Source organism: Trichogramma pretiosum, unplaced genomic scaffold (assembly GCF_000599845.2).
Source record: "Trichogramma pretiosum strain Unisexual culture from Peru unplaced genomic scaffold, Tpre_2.0 scaffold125, whole genome shotgun sequence".
Classification (NCBI taxonomy): domain Eukaryota; kingdom Metazoa; phylum Arthropoda; class Insecta; order Hymenoptera; family Trichogrammatidae; genus Trichogramma; species Trichogramma pretiosum.
Genome location: NW_019640812.1, coordinates 40,308 through 56,805, shown reverse-complemented (window position 1 = coordinate 56,805; position 16,498 = coordinate 40,308). Strand labels below are relative to the sequence as shown.

Sequence of the window (16,498 nt, the reverse complement as noted above, 5' to 3'; positions counted from 1 at the left end):
TTATGTATACGAATGTATCTTCATTGAAAGTAATTTTCGAACGCGACTTCCGGACGATTATTACGTCTCTCTTTCTCTTTTTATCGCGCGCGATCCAGAGATGGGTAATGTTCGATTGAGTCGCGCTGCGATTCAAACGATTAGAAGAGGAATATTATAATTTGCGCGTGCCTATTTATGCATAAAACGAGAAATTCCCTACGTTTCGGCTTATAATCGCATTTAACGAATCAATGGACGATGTTCAGTCGTGCGCGGTGCGCAATGTCGGCTATAAGCACTTATGCAACTATACAGATGCAATAGGACCCTTTCGCCTCAAATGCAAGTTAATATTGCTGATCGCCAAAGCTGCCTCGTTGAATCCGTCGATCATTTTCGAGTGACATTATAATTCAAGCGCAGCAGCAACGGCTTCTAATAATTAATCGAGTCGTTTCGTTCGCTGTATTCGTCTGCTGCAATATATATCGACCGATCGCGCAAAAGAGATGCTATACGCAAAAGAGATGCTATAGCAGCTCGATTCTCACAACCCAATGCTAAAGTAATACAATTCCGATTAATCGATCGTCGCTCGAAACGTAACACGTGCCTTTTATTATAACGTTATGATTTGCGCGATGACGAAACAGATGATCCACGAAACTTTTTCCATGTATCGTATGACATGTCTGCTTGCATCGCTCGGTCGGACGGCGATACAGGTATATACGTGCGCGCGGAGAATGAAAAAATGCATACGCGCGGCTACTTTATAGCACATTGGCTCGTGAAAATCGAGCCATTGTTTCGAGACGTCGAATATATATATGTAGAAAAAGAGACACAGACAGAAGGACTAATAATCGTGGCCTCCCGTACGTACACGTTTATATATTTTATATATATCGTCGAAACAATGCATCATTGACAGACTCGAGCTCGCTCAAGTGTGAGTGTTTATGCGTGCCCGCTCGACTTTGCGTTTTGACGAGTACGAGTATAAGCGCACACGTATGTATGAGTATTCTCGTTACAAATTAATTCGACTGTTTGTAAACTATTAAAGCAATATCGCGTGCGTGCAGACGCGTATAATATGAGCATTGTTGCGTGTGAATCGCCGATTTACCGGCAGCTTTAATTTTATTATACACGCGTTGTTGTTCGTGAACGTATTTCGCGCGCTTTGAATTTGTCGACGAAAATAGAGTTTGGAAATTTTTTTATCGATCGCTCTGATGCCGACGCCGATCGATCGAACCAATGTTAATAATAATTGAAACGAGCTGGGTCGTAAGTTCTGAGAACTAACCTGGAAATTATATCTATACTAGCGCGAACGATGAGTAATTCGCTACTACAAGCGACGGAGCTGCAGAAGAAAACTACACGCGTATGCCCAGCAAAAGCATCGATCGTAATTTTATATTGCAGAGTAATATATATATAGAGAGAGAGAGAATTGCATTAAGCGATTGTCGCGGCCGATCGAGCTCGAGCTGCAAATAGCCAATGCGCGGCGATATTATAATAAGCACTTAGCGAGCGTCGCGACGACGACACTATCACGCATAGCAGTGTATATACATGGCACGCCGCTAAAATGTCGTCATTATTGCTTTAATACATTTGAATAATATTTCTTGACTTTCCTCTCTCCATCTCTATCCGAGTTACGCGTTATATATGCACGCGCGATTGCCATTTCAGATTTATGTATTATTACACGAGCATCGCAGGAGAACAATTACCGCGTACCACGCGTATACACTCGCGTGTTTTTCTCTTTTTGTTGTTTCTTTCTCGTTCCAGCAAATTTACAGCTCGATCGCTCGGATTTTCGTTTTGATTATTTTTGTTTTACATAATAAGCGCTCGATTCCGAAGGTGATTCTGTTATTTTTTGATAATTAATTTCGATAGCCTCCTCGACCTTAATAATGAAATTAGGCCGAAAACAACGCACGCAAGTATGGTTCCGAAACAACGGCAAGAATTATAATTTCACGAATAAACACGACGGAGGCTCCGTATTATAATTGCACTGTATATACGTGCTACCGTGAAGAACCTTGAGATGCGAGTTTACGTATACCTTTTTTGTCTGTTTAACCAAGCGTATTAACCACGACTCGATTCAGTTTATATCGCGCGCAGTATTATCCGTCTCGAAGCATCGAAAGAGTCATCCTTTTCGAGTATCGCGATACGCCGTGACAGAGCCGAAGAGCACAAGAGAAGAAGAAAAGACGACTTGGACAGAAAAAAAACTGACACTGCGAGAAATGTATGAAGCTATCGCTATTAAATAATGCGGCTACACGTATAGCGTCGTATAGTTTATATCTAACGACGCGTACGTATATATGTACGTGTAGTGTCAGCCGAGGCAATTTTAACGGGGTAACGCTGCTGATTAAACTTGTAAATATAATACCGAGAGCTCGGCTGCGGCACACTCGCTCGCGCACACAGATAGAGAGCAACCAACTTGCCTTATACTTTATATATTATGAGGCCGGAAGTGACGACCCGCGCGCTCACCTTTGCACTACTAAAGCGCGACGCGCTCCGACGAACAGCGGCGTCCGTAAAGCAGCAGCAGCAGCAGCAACTCCGCCAGAGCTGTGTGCCATATAACCAGAGCCCCGAAACATCCGACGACGCGTAAGTTAATCATTTGCATTTTTCCAGATTTTATTTTTTCTTACTTCTTTCTTTACTTTATTTTCCTTCCTTTTTTCGTCTACAGCCATGTACTTGATATCGCGGGGGAATAAGTATGTAGCTGCAACGAGACAGCGGCAGCTGATGACGATGATGATATCGTGTATTATGCGTTCCGTAAAATACGTATTTTACTTTGTACCATCGCAGTGCAGTATAATCCCTTTGTGATGTTATGCTACCGCACTGTTGTGCGCACTTGTGTCGCAAGACTCGATGTATGCTGTATATAAAGCGTGGCCCGATTTCAAAAGCGACTCGCTGTCAACAATTTTACACTCGCTGATTTTTGAATCGTTTCGAGACATTTTGCGAAGCGCAATAATTATATGAGCTGCCAACGCCGTGGTGATGCTGCTTTTTTTTTGGTAATTAAGAAAAACCTTAAGTTTTTTGGCGCAACATTCTTACGAGTACATGGAGTCACTGCTTGCATCGCACCGAAGAAGCACAATTGAAACGAGACGAAATAACGTCTTTCGATCATAGAAAAATCATGGCGCGAAATCACCGGCTTACGGAAAAACTATATTAGCTCTCCTAGAGGCCACTTCCGCTGCCCAGATCGAAACTTACAACGCGATTCCTCCTTCTCGACTGGCCGACGAGCGAGAGAGATCGTTAGCCTGCGGTTTTGAATTTCAATGATTTTTTCCAAGCTGCGCCCGCGCAAGCGATAATAATCGCTAGACACTTATACGGCTCTATGGCTTAACGGAAGAGAGTCAACCGTAGAGCGAAAATGTCTTCTAATATAGCCCGCGCGCAGAGAGAACTAACGCTTCTGAGCTAATGAGAATTTTTACCTTTGCGCGCTTAAGGCGATATTATGCAATAGTTTTGCTCCTATAGGAAGAAAGAAAGAAAGGAAAAAAAGTTATGGCTTACTGTAAAAAAAGCTCGAGTGCCTCAAAGCGCAATAGAGAAAGAGAGAAAAGATTTCAGCCACGCGCAACAAGTGTTAATGCGCGCGCGCGATTCGATCGGTCGGTCTATAAACACAATACGAAAAAAAAAGAAGAAAACAATTAAGATCACACGATCGAAATCCAATCGAGTAAACTGCCACTCTCAATTTTAGCGCCATTGTCTGGCTACACAACCACACATCTTTATTATTATTCGCACACACACACACACACACACACACACCCATAGCACTGTGCGCGTAAACGTGCGTACAAGCTTGGTAGAAATGTGCACGATTTTTTCGGATAAATTATTGTATGCACAGATTAACAAACGATTATCACCTAATTAGAGCATAAATCTCCGTGCGAAAATCGATCGTACAATTCTTATTACTATTATGGTTAGCTTATTTTCTAATAAACGGCGATTTATTAACGTTGCACAAAGCGGCTTATCAAATTGATACGGGTTTATATTAAGCTTCGTGAGTAATGCTAACTGCTGCACGAACACTGCCTTTGCCGCTGCGATACGAAGTAAAAATCCCCGGCCGCTGATTCATTTAGGCAGCGATGCCGGGGTGCTGCCGAAGAACATACACGCTTATAGATCATAGCTTTCATTACTCGCGTCCTGAAGCTTTGATTAAGTGTGATTAGTCGGATAATTCATTGCTAATATATATACGCAGCGGCTGGATACATCACGCACACATATAGCGCCGATTCTTCACTGGATGCAGCGTCGATAATGTGTCATAGATTATCAAAGGATATCGAGAATGTGTCGCGCGCAGAGCTCGTGCGTTAACTTTCTGCAGCGATATTGAAAGAAGTCGAGATCTGGACATAGTTTGCTACTCTATCTCTCTCCCTCTCTCTTTCGCCAGCGTGCGGGACATGAATCTTTTCCTTTGCCTTTCTTTCTCTCTTTTACTCGCTAACCGCCGTCCTTTCCTGAAACGAGAAAGGACACTTCTGCAGAAATACGTATAAAAGACGAGGCAAAAAGGAGGAGAGAATGCCCCGCACGAGCACGACGACGAGGACAACGACGACAACGAAGACGACGACGACGACGACGACATAATATAATACCCATAACACATAAGCGTTATATAAATCATCTCACCCCTTTTTGCGCTAAAAGCGCCGTGGAGCGCCCAGTCGAAGTAGCTACCTATCCTAGACTCGGCCGCCGAGAGGCTACTACCTGCCGGGCGTTTCTTGGAACGAGCTCTGGAGCCGCTGCTGCAGCGATCCTCTCTCATCAATCATTCGGGTCACGAAGACTCGTGACTACTATGCAGCTTCGACACGATCTTCGGCCTCTCTCTCTCTCTCTCGCTCTTTCTCTAGCGGAGGATCCCTTTTTTTGCGCTTCCGGCGCTACTATATAGCCACTGTGAGCTGCACTGCACTCCGAGGCGCACAAAATATATAAAACTCTACCGGTCGAAGGTAACTTACGATAAATGTGTGTAGCGTAATAATACCGCGAACGTTTGAGGGAGGAAGAAGAGGGAAAAAATAGTTTATAGATATGTTATTTTGACCGCAGATGTAGGTGCACATGCGGGATGGCGAACAGCTTTTTCTTTTGTAAATATCTGCTGCTGCTCCTGTACATCGAAGTTACATACGTATCAGCTATATAATGTTTTGTAAGCATATCGCGACACCAGTCTGTGTGTGTGTATATGTGTGTTTGGTCGCGACGTCGATATCGATCGATTCCGACGATTTCGTTCGATCGAGCAGTGAGTCGAGAGCAGAGAGAGAGAGGGAGAAAAAAAAAGTTTATCAAACGCGTATATTTAAAAAAGCAAAAGAGTAGAAACATTAGCGTTCGCGGAAAATGCACGAGACTCGTCGTGTATATACATCTAGAACGCGATACGTGTAGCACATACACCTGCACGACTCGGCTGCGACTCTACCGACGAGCGTATTGCATAAATTTTTGAAAAATAAAATAAAATCGCAACGCGTACAGATGCTAATCGCGAATATTGTACGCGCCAAGAAAGCCTCTTGGAATAGACTTGATAAATACTTCCGCGTAAATTCCACGTATCTGGTAATTTTGAGGCTGCCTGAGCTTTTTCAAAATGCGCCTGACACACGAGCGTACGCGTCAAATGCATGCGCCTAAGATCGGTGTAACATAAATATGGGGATACACCTTAAAAGCCACTTACTTATGCGAAACGATGCGCGCGACAATACAATCTAATGGTAATAGCGTTATTATTATAATTGACCATTTTTTTTTAATTTCCTTCGTTCCTTTTTTTTTTTCATTTTATTATTTTTTTTCTTTATTTCGTCCTCCAAATTAATTCATCGCAATTGTGGAACGCAAAGAGCACATAAATATATAGCAGCTTTATACATACATATCGCCTCGTATTAACCGAGAGTTTATCTTAATCACACCTCCTGCGTATAATTACGGTCACGCGCAAACACAATATAATGATTGCAGTGCTCGCACTCGAACGTTTTTTTTTTTTTTGCACGCTGCGCCGAACTTAAAGCGCGCAGGACATAATCGTGAAATAATAAAAAAAAAAAAAATTGTTTTATGCGCGTTGAAAAAACTGTCGTCACCGTGGAGGTACAATTAATTTGACGAGATAAGAATTTTGCGGGAGGCTCGAGTTCGCGTACAGATAGGATCAATCCTATTTACGCCTATCCAGGACAATTCACGCTTCTTCTTCGTCTTTTTATTCGCTCTAAGATATACAAGTATAACGTTCGTTAGAAAGAAGTAGGTTAAAATGACTCGGATTTTCGTTAAAAATTCATTCGAAAAACAACGACGGCGATCGTTAAGGACAGATCCTATGTACACGGCCGCGTATTTAAGCGAGCAAAACAGGCAGCGGTAGCAAGAGCGGAAACGATGGACATTCGGCTCGGCGTGGCGTCGGCGGCAGCAGCGACGGCCGTGAGTCGACGTTACCGATCCGAGCGTGACCGAGCGCGAAGAGCCTCGCGTTATACACAGATATAATGTACGACGAGTATAGCGTTTATACGCGAACTTTTCGCTTCTGTATTTTTTCGTCTCTCTCACCCTGGACACTTTTTTTTTTGTTCGTATCGAACGCGTCGCTCGTAATAAATGTTTTTGTAACAATAAATCGAGCACGTAATCGGGTACGAGGATGTGATAATAGTGGTGCGTCAAAGTCACAACCTCAAAGACACTGACGGATGGAGAAATCAGAAATGAGAATCGGGCGTGGTGAGATATTTATATTAAATACACTGCGCGCACGCAAAGGTTTTTTTATCAGTTCTTGCCACGGTGACTTTGCTCAGCCTTGCGTAACATCGCGAACTATAGCTTGTTAAATTTTTTCATTAGAGTCACATATCTATAGTAAGTGTAGCAGCGAGGTAGCGTCATCTTTGTCATCGGATGTATCGGCCTGTTCGCGTAAATTTGTAGCGAATCATCAACAAAGAAAAGAAAGAATTTTGTATGCGATCCATAAACATTTGTAAGTTCGCTGGTTTTCAGTTATAGAATATCGTTGTAACAATGTTTGTTATAAAGTATTATTAATATTACCATATTCTATAACTGAAAACCGCCATAGTTTGACTTTGTACAATTTCTTCCAGTGAACATAGCAATTTTCACCATGTTTCTCCAGGTACTTACATTGCCGAGTTTCTTAACATACTGTTAAACTCGCACGCGGCTATGCTCCGTTTGCGCGAAAAGTGTGCACTTGAAAAATCATACATCCAACAGGACGTGTTAAAGCGTCATAATTGCGGCTTGTCCAACTCGAAAAGATGTATATGCGTTGCCGATTTTTAAAATGGTAATTAAAATTCGGTGCTTGTAAATCAACGCATCGCACTTATGTAAAAACAAAAAAGGAGTCTGCAAATTGTAGCTCTTTATACGCACGTCAATCGTGACAGCCATGCATGGTCCATCGCATCACTCTTACCAAACTTATTCGTACTGGGAGGCATCGTCTTGATTTTCATCCTCGTCATATACGGCTCTTTTACAAGAATAAATTTCTTGCATTTTTTGCGAAAAAATGACGGAAAATTTTCCGAGAAAAGAAGCAAAAAATCATGCCGTTAATTCAAGACACACACGCGGCACACACGCATCGCGATACATAATATGCGAAAGGTTAAAGGAGTGATCGGTCCCGCGTGCTTCGCTCGTTGTCGATCGGCGCATATACCCACATGTATAGCTTATATACATTTCACCACGCCTCATTGTAATTTGTGCCCAGCGGGCGCCTGCCTTTGCCGTTTTTTTTTCTTTCTCTTCTTTTTCGATCGCGGCTATCTATAAATTGTACATGTGTGTGTGCGTGTATATATGTGCTCATCCTAATAACAGGATGACGTGCTCGTACGTGTATATAAAGTCGGGCTGGTGTATGTATAAGCCTCGTTTATTAACACGAGGATATAATGTAATACAATTTTCGCCGCTTTCCGGAAGATAAGCATTGGCTGTTTGCTTTAGCTCGGGCGACGCCGCAAGGCCCTCCGAAGCGACCTCAGCTCTTCTCCTCCTTCTCCTTAGCGTGTGTAGTCATCATAATCATCGCCATCATCATCATCAACGTCGTCGTCGTCGTCGTCGTCGTCATCGCGATGTGGATTATTGATTTTTGTCTCAAGCCTCGTGGAATTTACAAGGTGATAAGCCGTTTCCATATACACACACCAAGCGTGTGTACAAGTACGTATTTTTCGTCTCCTCTTCTTCTTTTTTTTTGTCTTTCGACTTCCTCTCTCCTTGCTCGCGTACACGCGCGCGAGCTCTATAACAGCGATGATATAATGAGGATGATTATGATGATCGTTTTCGCGACCCGATCGCCAACAGCTAAACGTGCGCCTGTGCCCAAGAACTGTGATTTCGCCTGTATTATTTGTCTTTCGCGTTTATTGAAAATGTGCGGAAATTGCCAAAGTGTAGCTTACTTCGCCAGAGCTCGTCTGCGCCTCTGGCAGCTGACACAAGCGATCGTGCAGTGTAGCGCATTTTCTTGGGCGCCCTGCGTGTGAGCTTCGACGCACACGCGCGCATTTAGACAAAAAAGGACGTTGTTTACGATCAGAGACGCAAATACGCGAAGGATAATTTTTATTTCCTCGGTAATAATTTTGGAGCATTTTATGAAAAGATTATACGTTTTCATATTTAAAAAGGAAAAATTGATTTAACCCTTGCAATAAGAGAAACGAAGGAATGACAAATAACATCAGGTCAAGCATCGTTAGCAAGACTACGCAGGAGTCATTTATCTATCTTCAAAAATATTATATGCAACTGTTACCGTTTATAACACCCGTTAGGGGATTATCGATGTGTCAAATGAACATATTACTTTTCAACCGAATTACTCCACGTCTTTCTCTCTTGACAATAAAGACAGTAAACCCTGTGAATGATTTCTTCTGTCGCAGTACAAAAAGGCGATTAAATTGTCGATGTAGCCCCCGATCGGTAGCGCACCTACAATGTTGTATCGCAAGTCCACTTGAACATTAGCGCTCGCGCACCTCAAGAGCTCTGATAATATTAAATTTACCATAAAAGAGAGAGAGAGAGAGAGAGAGAGAGAGAGGATTTATCAGGCAAAAAGCGCGTACCTCAATAATATTTACGTGACATTTGCAGCAGCCGCTTTGAGAGCTACTGAAAAATGTTGCTACTGCCGCTCGTTGCATAGTAGCCGCGAGAAAGGGAAGAAAAAAGAAGGAGGAGGAGCGAATACGCGATTCGTCGGATTCGCAAATGTAACGAGTGAGTACGCGAATGTGTGCGAATATGTACGAATGCAGTGTAAACGTATATAGGTATATATCGTAACTCCAAGTCCCACCGCGACGTTTTTCCGCAATCTCTGCGGTATACGTGTATATACGCGCGGCACATTTACTGCAATTGCGCGGCGCCTCGAGAATGCGCGCATATTATACGAGCTCTCGAGCGCACATCTCGACAGCTATTGCGGTTTATATATATATACGTGTATACACGGCTTCTGTGCGGAGCTCCGCTGATGTATACGTGTCGACACGCGTTTCATTAAGCGAATATACGCGTATAAAAGGCCTGGATCTAACTAACAGCTCAGGATGATTTTGCGATCTCTCGATCGTCGTTATTCTAAAGTAAAAAAATAAAATGAAGTAAAATAAAATGAAATAATCGTTCGATCGAATCGATTGTCCGAATGATTATTATGATCGTTAAATGGGAGAAAATATAAAAGAGCTCGCCGCATTTGGGGAACGCGCGGGGCGCAAATTTCCGAGCATCGGCCGCGATATCGGCATAAGATCTCGGCACGGCGCGGCTTCGTGTATGTGTCTCGCTCTCCAGGTTTATATAGCTCCCCCTTTTTTATCGCGCGCACACACACATACGCGCACTCGTGGACCAAAAAGGTCGTTGTTTCTCTAAATCTCCGAAATCTTAAGAATACCATCGGAGCGCAGCCACTGCACTTTTCTGTATGGTACAAAACAAAACGAAAACGAACGAAAAAAAAAGGAAAAGGAGAAATGAAGATTCAACATGGCCAAAAGACTCACGTGTAATGCGAATAGGATGGACTAGGTTGATCGATGTGCTGCTGTTGCTGCTGCTGCAGTCCGGGTGTGTGAGTCTGTTCGCGGGCCGGCGACGAGGCCGCCGCCGCTGCTGCCGCCTGTTGCTGCTGTGCGCTCGCGACGCCGCCGGCGTGATGGTAGCGCTGGCACATTTCGGCCAGATTCCAGCCATGGGCGTCCATATAGGCCCCCCAGGACACGGCGCTCGACGATATCGCACAACACACGTTTTTAGTCCGTATTGCTGCTCTCTCTCTCACGATTTCGAGCACGCGCTGCTGCTCTCCTCGTCGGCTGTACTGTACGAGCGTTTACGCGTGTACTCGTGTTCTGTGCGTCGAAACGATGAATAATCTCTCAGCTTCTTCTTCTTCTTCTTATTACTATGGCCCGATCGGGAGATACGGCTGAATTGACATCGGCTCCGTCGTCGTCGTCGGCGGCCTCGTTGTGGCTCGATAATGGCATATAGGCCCGTCGAGGATCGACTCTTGGTCGTCGTCGTACGTTTCTGCTTCTAGAGCTAATCGGTGGTCGGGCCGAGCAGCGACGTCCATTACCCGATCATCCGCACTCGCCGCACCCGCAAATTCATTCGAGTCCCTGTGACAACAATCAACGAAACATCTTTTATGAGACACAATTATTTCTCTCTCGTATGAGACTACACACATTGGCATTCATTTATTCGGATATATATAGTGGCCCGAGCATCAAGTGCATATCGATATATAAGTGGCAGCCAAAGCTCGCAAGCGTACAAGTGCATAGTCGCTTTGCATTAGGCGACGATATCTGCCGGCTAAATGCCACTCGCGCACAGACACAGACACACAAATACGTGCATAGGTAAAGGTATAGGCACGATGCACGTATAATACAGTCCGTTTGGAAGATAGCGATCGTGCCAAAGCAGTTATACTCGTTTTCTTTCACGGTAGCTCGTATGTAGTATATAGGCATACATAGGTCGTCGCGCAGCATGTGCACAGTCGCAAGCCGAACTTATACGTACACAGCTTGGCAAAGCAGCAGCGTTTAAACTTATACTAATGCCAGAGCCACGCTTTTGTTTCATTCTCGATTTGCGCGCGGCAGCAGCAGAAGCAGAGGGAGAGAGACACGAGTTTTAAGAGGAGCAACAAAAAACGCTCATAGAGGGACGCTTCTAGGCTCTCTCTCTCTCTACTTCTCGATGCGCGCGATTAAAAAGATAATATCGAATGTATGTATAAAAGTCACTGCGAGCTTCCGAAGCGATTTCTTGCGCGGCCCATAAGACGACGTTCGTACATGTGTTCGGCTTATATACGTCCTAGCAACTGCAGTAAAATATTTTCCTAAACGATATTGATGCACAAAAGCTCAACCTCGATCGAGCGCGAGCGTGCGCCGATCTCACGCGCGAAGCAATAATAAACCTTTTATCGGCTCGTCGATATGGTTGCTGCGAAGATTATGGTATAATTTAATAACTTTCCCGATTCCAGCTGAGAAATTATTCTCTGGCACATTTTGTATATAAATGTGTAATCTCGTACGAGCTCGTAACTAAATCTATATCGCATCTAATTGGCCACGCTCCTCTCTACGTGTGTCTATACCGTAAAAGTAAACGGCTGCTGCTTATCAAATTCACTATCTTATTTGTGCACGCGGGCCTCCAGAGCTAACTCTCTCGCTCACGGAGCTAACACAATTTGCGCATATTACGAAACGGAAACGATCGATTGACCGCCCGGCCTTTTCTCTCTCTCTTTCTTAGCGGAGCTCGATCGGCAGTTTATATACAAAATACTTCGTCATAGTTGAGCCAAAGAGAAAAGAGAGAAGGAGAGAGAGAGAGAGAGAGAGAGATGCAACGCGTACGCGCAAGCAAGTAGGTATGGTATTTTACCGAATCGCTCCGATCTTCGCTTCTTTTTGAAGTTCATATACACACATGCGCGCGTCTAATGATCTCACTCGCACCTGTGCTGCGTGAGGCGCAAGTGGAAGCCTATGCGCCGATCGCCGAAGCCGAGGCTGAGCATCGGCTCGACTCGCTAGGTCCATACATCATCCCAACGGAGAATTTATCCCTAAGCAAGATCTGCTTATATTCTCTCACTAGTGTGTGTTTGCCTTTCGTGCCTATGTATATGTGGAGCCTTCGAATATATAAAAGAGGCAAGATTTATGATCGGAGAATCGATCGCTTCATGTGCGCGAGCGCGAGTGTAAGTGCTATGGGATGCAGCACCTACGCTGCGGAAATTCTGAAAAGCTGTTTCGACTGTTCTTAACGATGCATCGCGTCAACCGCGTTGCTGTCCAAAAATGAAGAGCCAAACGCTTGTTCGCTTGAATAAACAAAAACATGAAAATTATTAAAATTCACGACCTTTAGGTCACATCTTCGTGGGTGTACAAGCTCAAGATTGATTGTTCAAACGACATTACAATTGTTGTCCCACTTTTATATAATCACTCAAGAAAAATGCTGCTAATATTTTTAAAGTTTTATATCAGTTAATGTTTAAAACTTCAAATTACATCTAATATAAAACAATTTAGCAACTTTAAATAAAACGAAGGTTTTTATAGTATCTTCTAAAAAAAGTCCGTTTAGAGTTAAAGTGAAAATGATTAGTCATTACTTATACTTTAGCTTTAAGCAAAAATCTGGATTAACAATTTTACATCAAAAATTTGTTTTTGCGCTTCTGTAGATGCATAAAAATGTGACTCGTACTTTTCTAATTGATACTTCATTTGTAGAATGGTATTAGCAGCGCGACATCAACCACAATGCAGTCGTGATACAATCGTGATACACATTTGTAATTTACGTAAACGTGTCGATCCAACTGCGATTAACCGTATACTCGTTCATATCTACCCATCAGCCGATGTTGGGTGGCGTGTGCGGTAGTTTTAGCGCCGGGTCGCTCGTTCGTTTGCGCTGCTTTGCAAATTAACACGCGTGTCTTCGGGTTTCTGGCTTTAATTGCATCGTGGTCATCGATCTCCGGCTTGATCACCGATATGCGAGGGGAGAAAAAAATCACGCGAGCCACGTGTGGAAGTATTTTTGTTGGCTGCCGTGTACATACCTGTATATTGTGTATAAATATAGCACGTATCTCGCGCGCGAACTGTTGCTGCTGCTGCCGACTCCAGAGATCGCGCTACATATATATCGTACGTATACGGTGCGCCTATTGGGTAAATGAAGGCACACGCGAAAGAGAGAGAGATAAGGTCTGCATCATGCCTTATGGCTTGCGTGGCTCTCACAGCCTAAGCCAAGTGTGTGTGTGTTTATATCTTGAGCTCTTTTCCTCGATTCCTTGCATGATCAAATTAAAATCTCGCGCTCGTTCAATATTTCAAGCCTTGACGTATCTCTTCCTTCGCGCGCGCGCACACACAGAAACTACGCGGCTAGATGTATATTATAAACTCGCGCACATACACAAGTTTTTCTCGCAGTTCATCACCGATAGCAAACAGAGAGAGACAGAGCGAGTAAAAATCATTTTCTTCAAATTAGGTTCTTGGCGCGCGAGTAAAACGGGATACAAGTATTACGCGTCCTATAATTTGCAGGCAATTTATTTCCATGCCGATATGAGTTGTGTGTGCATCGAGGTGACGTAATTCCCAACGAGCTCTCGCACGTGCACGCGGATTCGGAAATTCGTGCGGTGCGCATTTTATGATACGCGGCAGCGCGCCTATATATGAAGACATTTGCATGCAAAAATTTTCCGCGAAAAGCGCCTTATCGTACGAGTCCATTAAGATCGTTTCGACTCGAACGCACGAGCGCGCGCATACAGCAGTACAAACACTCGCACACAAATATATATAAATCGAGAATAATTACAAATGGCAATTTATCACCGCGGAATTTTCATAAATCTATCGCGCGCGACTATTATAACGTTTTGCCGCGATGCAGTTGCGAAATCGCGAGCCGATCGAGAGCTTTTCAACGCGCGAGAGTCTGTTGAACAAAAATCGAGAAAACAAAATTGAAAAAAAGGAAGAGAGAGAGAGAGAGAGAGAGAGAACTCATGTGGCTAATCAAACGCGAGTATATACACGCGTACGAGCTCTCGATCGCGAGTTGTATACAGACGAGTTTTTCTCTCGAGGCGATCGGCAATAAGCACCGCACGCGTATATATATAGGCCGGCCCGTGCCGCATATATAGGTGCTAATGCAATTGCTGTGTTTTAATCTGCATCTCGAGACTTCTTTCCGGCGATAAAGTCGCAGTGCGCGTATAATACGTGTGTATATTCGAGGCGGCCACGGGCGGGGGGTTCACAGACGCAGAATTTGCCAATGTCGATATTATGCCGAAGCCGCGCGATCGAGCGAGACTGAGCCAAATGTCTATTGACGGCTATTACAGGCGCGTGCGACTTTATATCAATAATAGCATGTCTATATGTACATAATGCCGTCGCGCACACGCCACTTATATGTACAGACATTCTGAATTTCAAGGCGTGCAAATATGCCGTCGCTCATGTATATCGCGATTTAATTTCAATGTTATCAGGCGCGTATATTCAAATTAGAATCAGCGCGCCGATATGGGCGAAAAGAGACAAAAAAAAACCTTTTTTTTTCCTCCTCGCAATGTTACACAATGAGAAAACTACTCTCGAGCGATCGAGTGCGTGATTCATCTAAAAACTTGGAATAGTGTACGTCCGGCGGTGAGCACGCGCGCGCGCGCGCGCCAGTCAGCGCTCCTAGAGCTGCAAACGATGCACTTACACGCATGACTTGAATTATTATATCATTTGCATCGCGGCGCTGATCGATGATCGACGAATACAACATACTCCATCTATATATACACGCTTGTGTGGTCATCGCGAGGATCGATTGTGTATGTTTTCGCTGCAGCTGCAAACGCTACCGTTGACCGCATATATATAGCGCTACGAAAGTAAAGTAAGGTGACTCTTTTTGCACTCTCTCTCTCTCTCTCTCTCTCTCTCTCTCTTTCGCTCTGTTGCTTTCTTGTTGTGTCTCGGCGCGATCCGATTCGTACGAATCGTCATCGACGGCGATACGATATTTCTTCTACTTTTTTTTATTTTTTTTATTTGACTCGCTACCAAGAAAATAATATTTGGCCAATCTAACATACGCAGTTAAATTGTTACTGTAACACCTTAATTTCCAGCATCGAATGCATAAAGACATCATCGCCGCATGTACGGATAATAATAGCACGAGCGGCCGGTGAAATATTAAACGCAGCTCGATTATTCAACATTTGATTAAATACCCTCGCCCATTTATAATATTAGCACTTGTGCACGTGAATGCACCACTGGTGCCTATATAATCAAGCTGTGAGCGGCGCACATATCGTATGACGGTCCGCGCTCGGTGCATCATGTGTGTTTGTAACATTACGGTATATTATATATATTCTTATAAAGATCCGATTAATGAGCCTCCGCTATGCCAACGAGTTCGCGCGTGCATTCGTGACTCAACTCCGCCAAGACTATTTATGCCTAATATCGTCAATTTTTCTTAATGATAAGGTGCTCTTGCTCAGAGGATGGATCGACTTTTAATTCATAAGCCCGATTAATTTTGTTCGATGAGTGTCCAGAATATGATGAATATTTCAATTTTGATTTCGTGCAAATAAAGCGAGAAAAAATACACAACGCTTTTACGAAACAATTAATAATTTTTTATATACACACGCGGATCGGAGCAACGTACATTTTTTTCTAAAAATTTTGACTTATCACTCTGTTTGTTGTGATTTGCATGTTAACTTGTACTAGATTTAATAACGCGAAATTCACGGATGACAAAAGTTTACCGTAATGTCTCATGGTCACGGCGAACACTTATAACAATAAATATGTTTACTATCGTGCAGACCTTAGGTAATATGTTGATGAAAATATTGAATTTTTGTTGGCTACGCGACGCGAAAAAAATAAGATTTCATGTACTGGAATAATTCCTGCTTTCAAATTTGCTCTAATAAATTTCGCACTCGCAAAACCCCGTATTGAGAATAACAAATTAATCGATTGTCCCCGCGTATGAATTCCATTCACTCGGTAGTTTATATGCGATCTGACCGCAATAACAATTGAAAACGGGAAATAAAAAAAAAACAACAGAAAAAAAAGGTAAAAAAACAACACAAACACATATATCGAGGTCTCGTTATCGCGATTAGCATAATATTTTTTCGCCATACAAACGCGCAAGA

At 43.4% G+C, this 16,498-nt stretch overlaps 1 protein-coding gene across 3 annotated transcripts in view; it reads right to left on the bottom strand.

Moving 5' to 3' along the window:
* The window catches only part of LOC106655730 (myb-like protein Q), a 44,961-nt gene extending 34,514 nt beyond the window's left edge, over positions 1-10,447 (bottom strand). For all 3 annotated transcript variants that reach the window (XM_014376262.2, XM_023461452.1, XM_023461454.1), the window contains exon 1: positions 10,227-10,447. In XM_014376262.2, coding sequence (XP_014231748.1) covers positions 10,227-10,426 — 200 coding nt within the window. In that variant the 5' untranslated portion in view covers positions 10,427-10,447. The remainder of the gene's footprint in view (positions 1-10,226) is intronic.
* Positions 10,448-16,498: the final 6,051 nt, after the last annotated feature.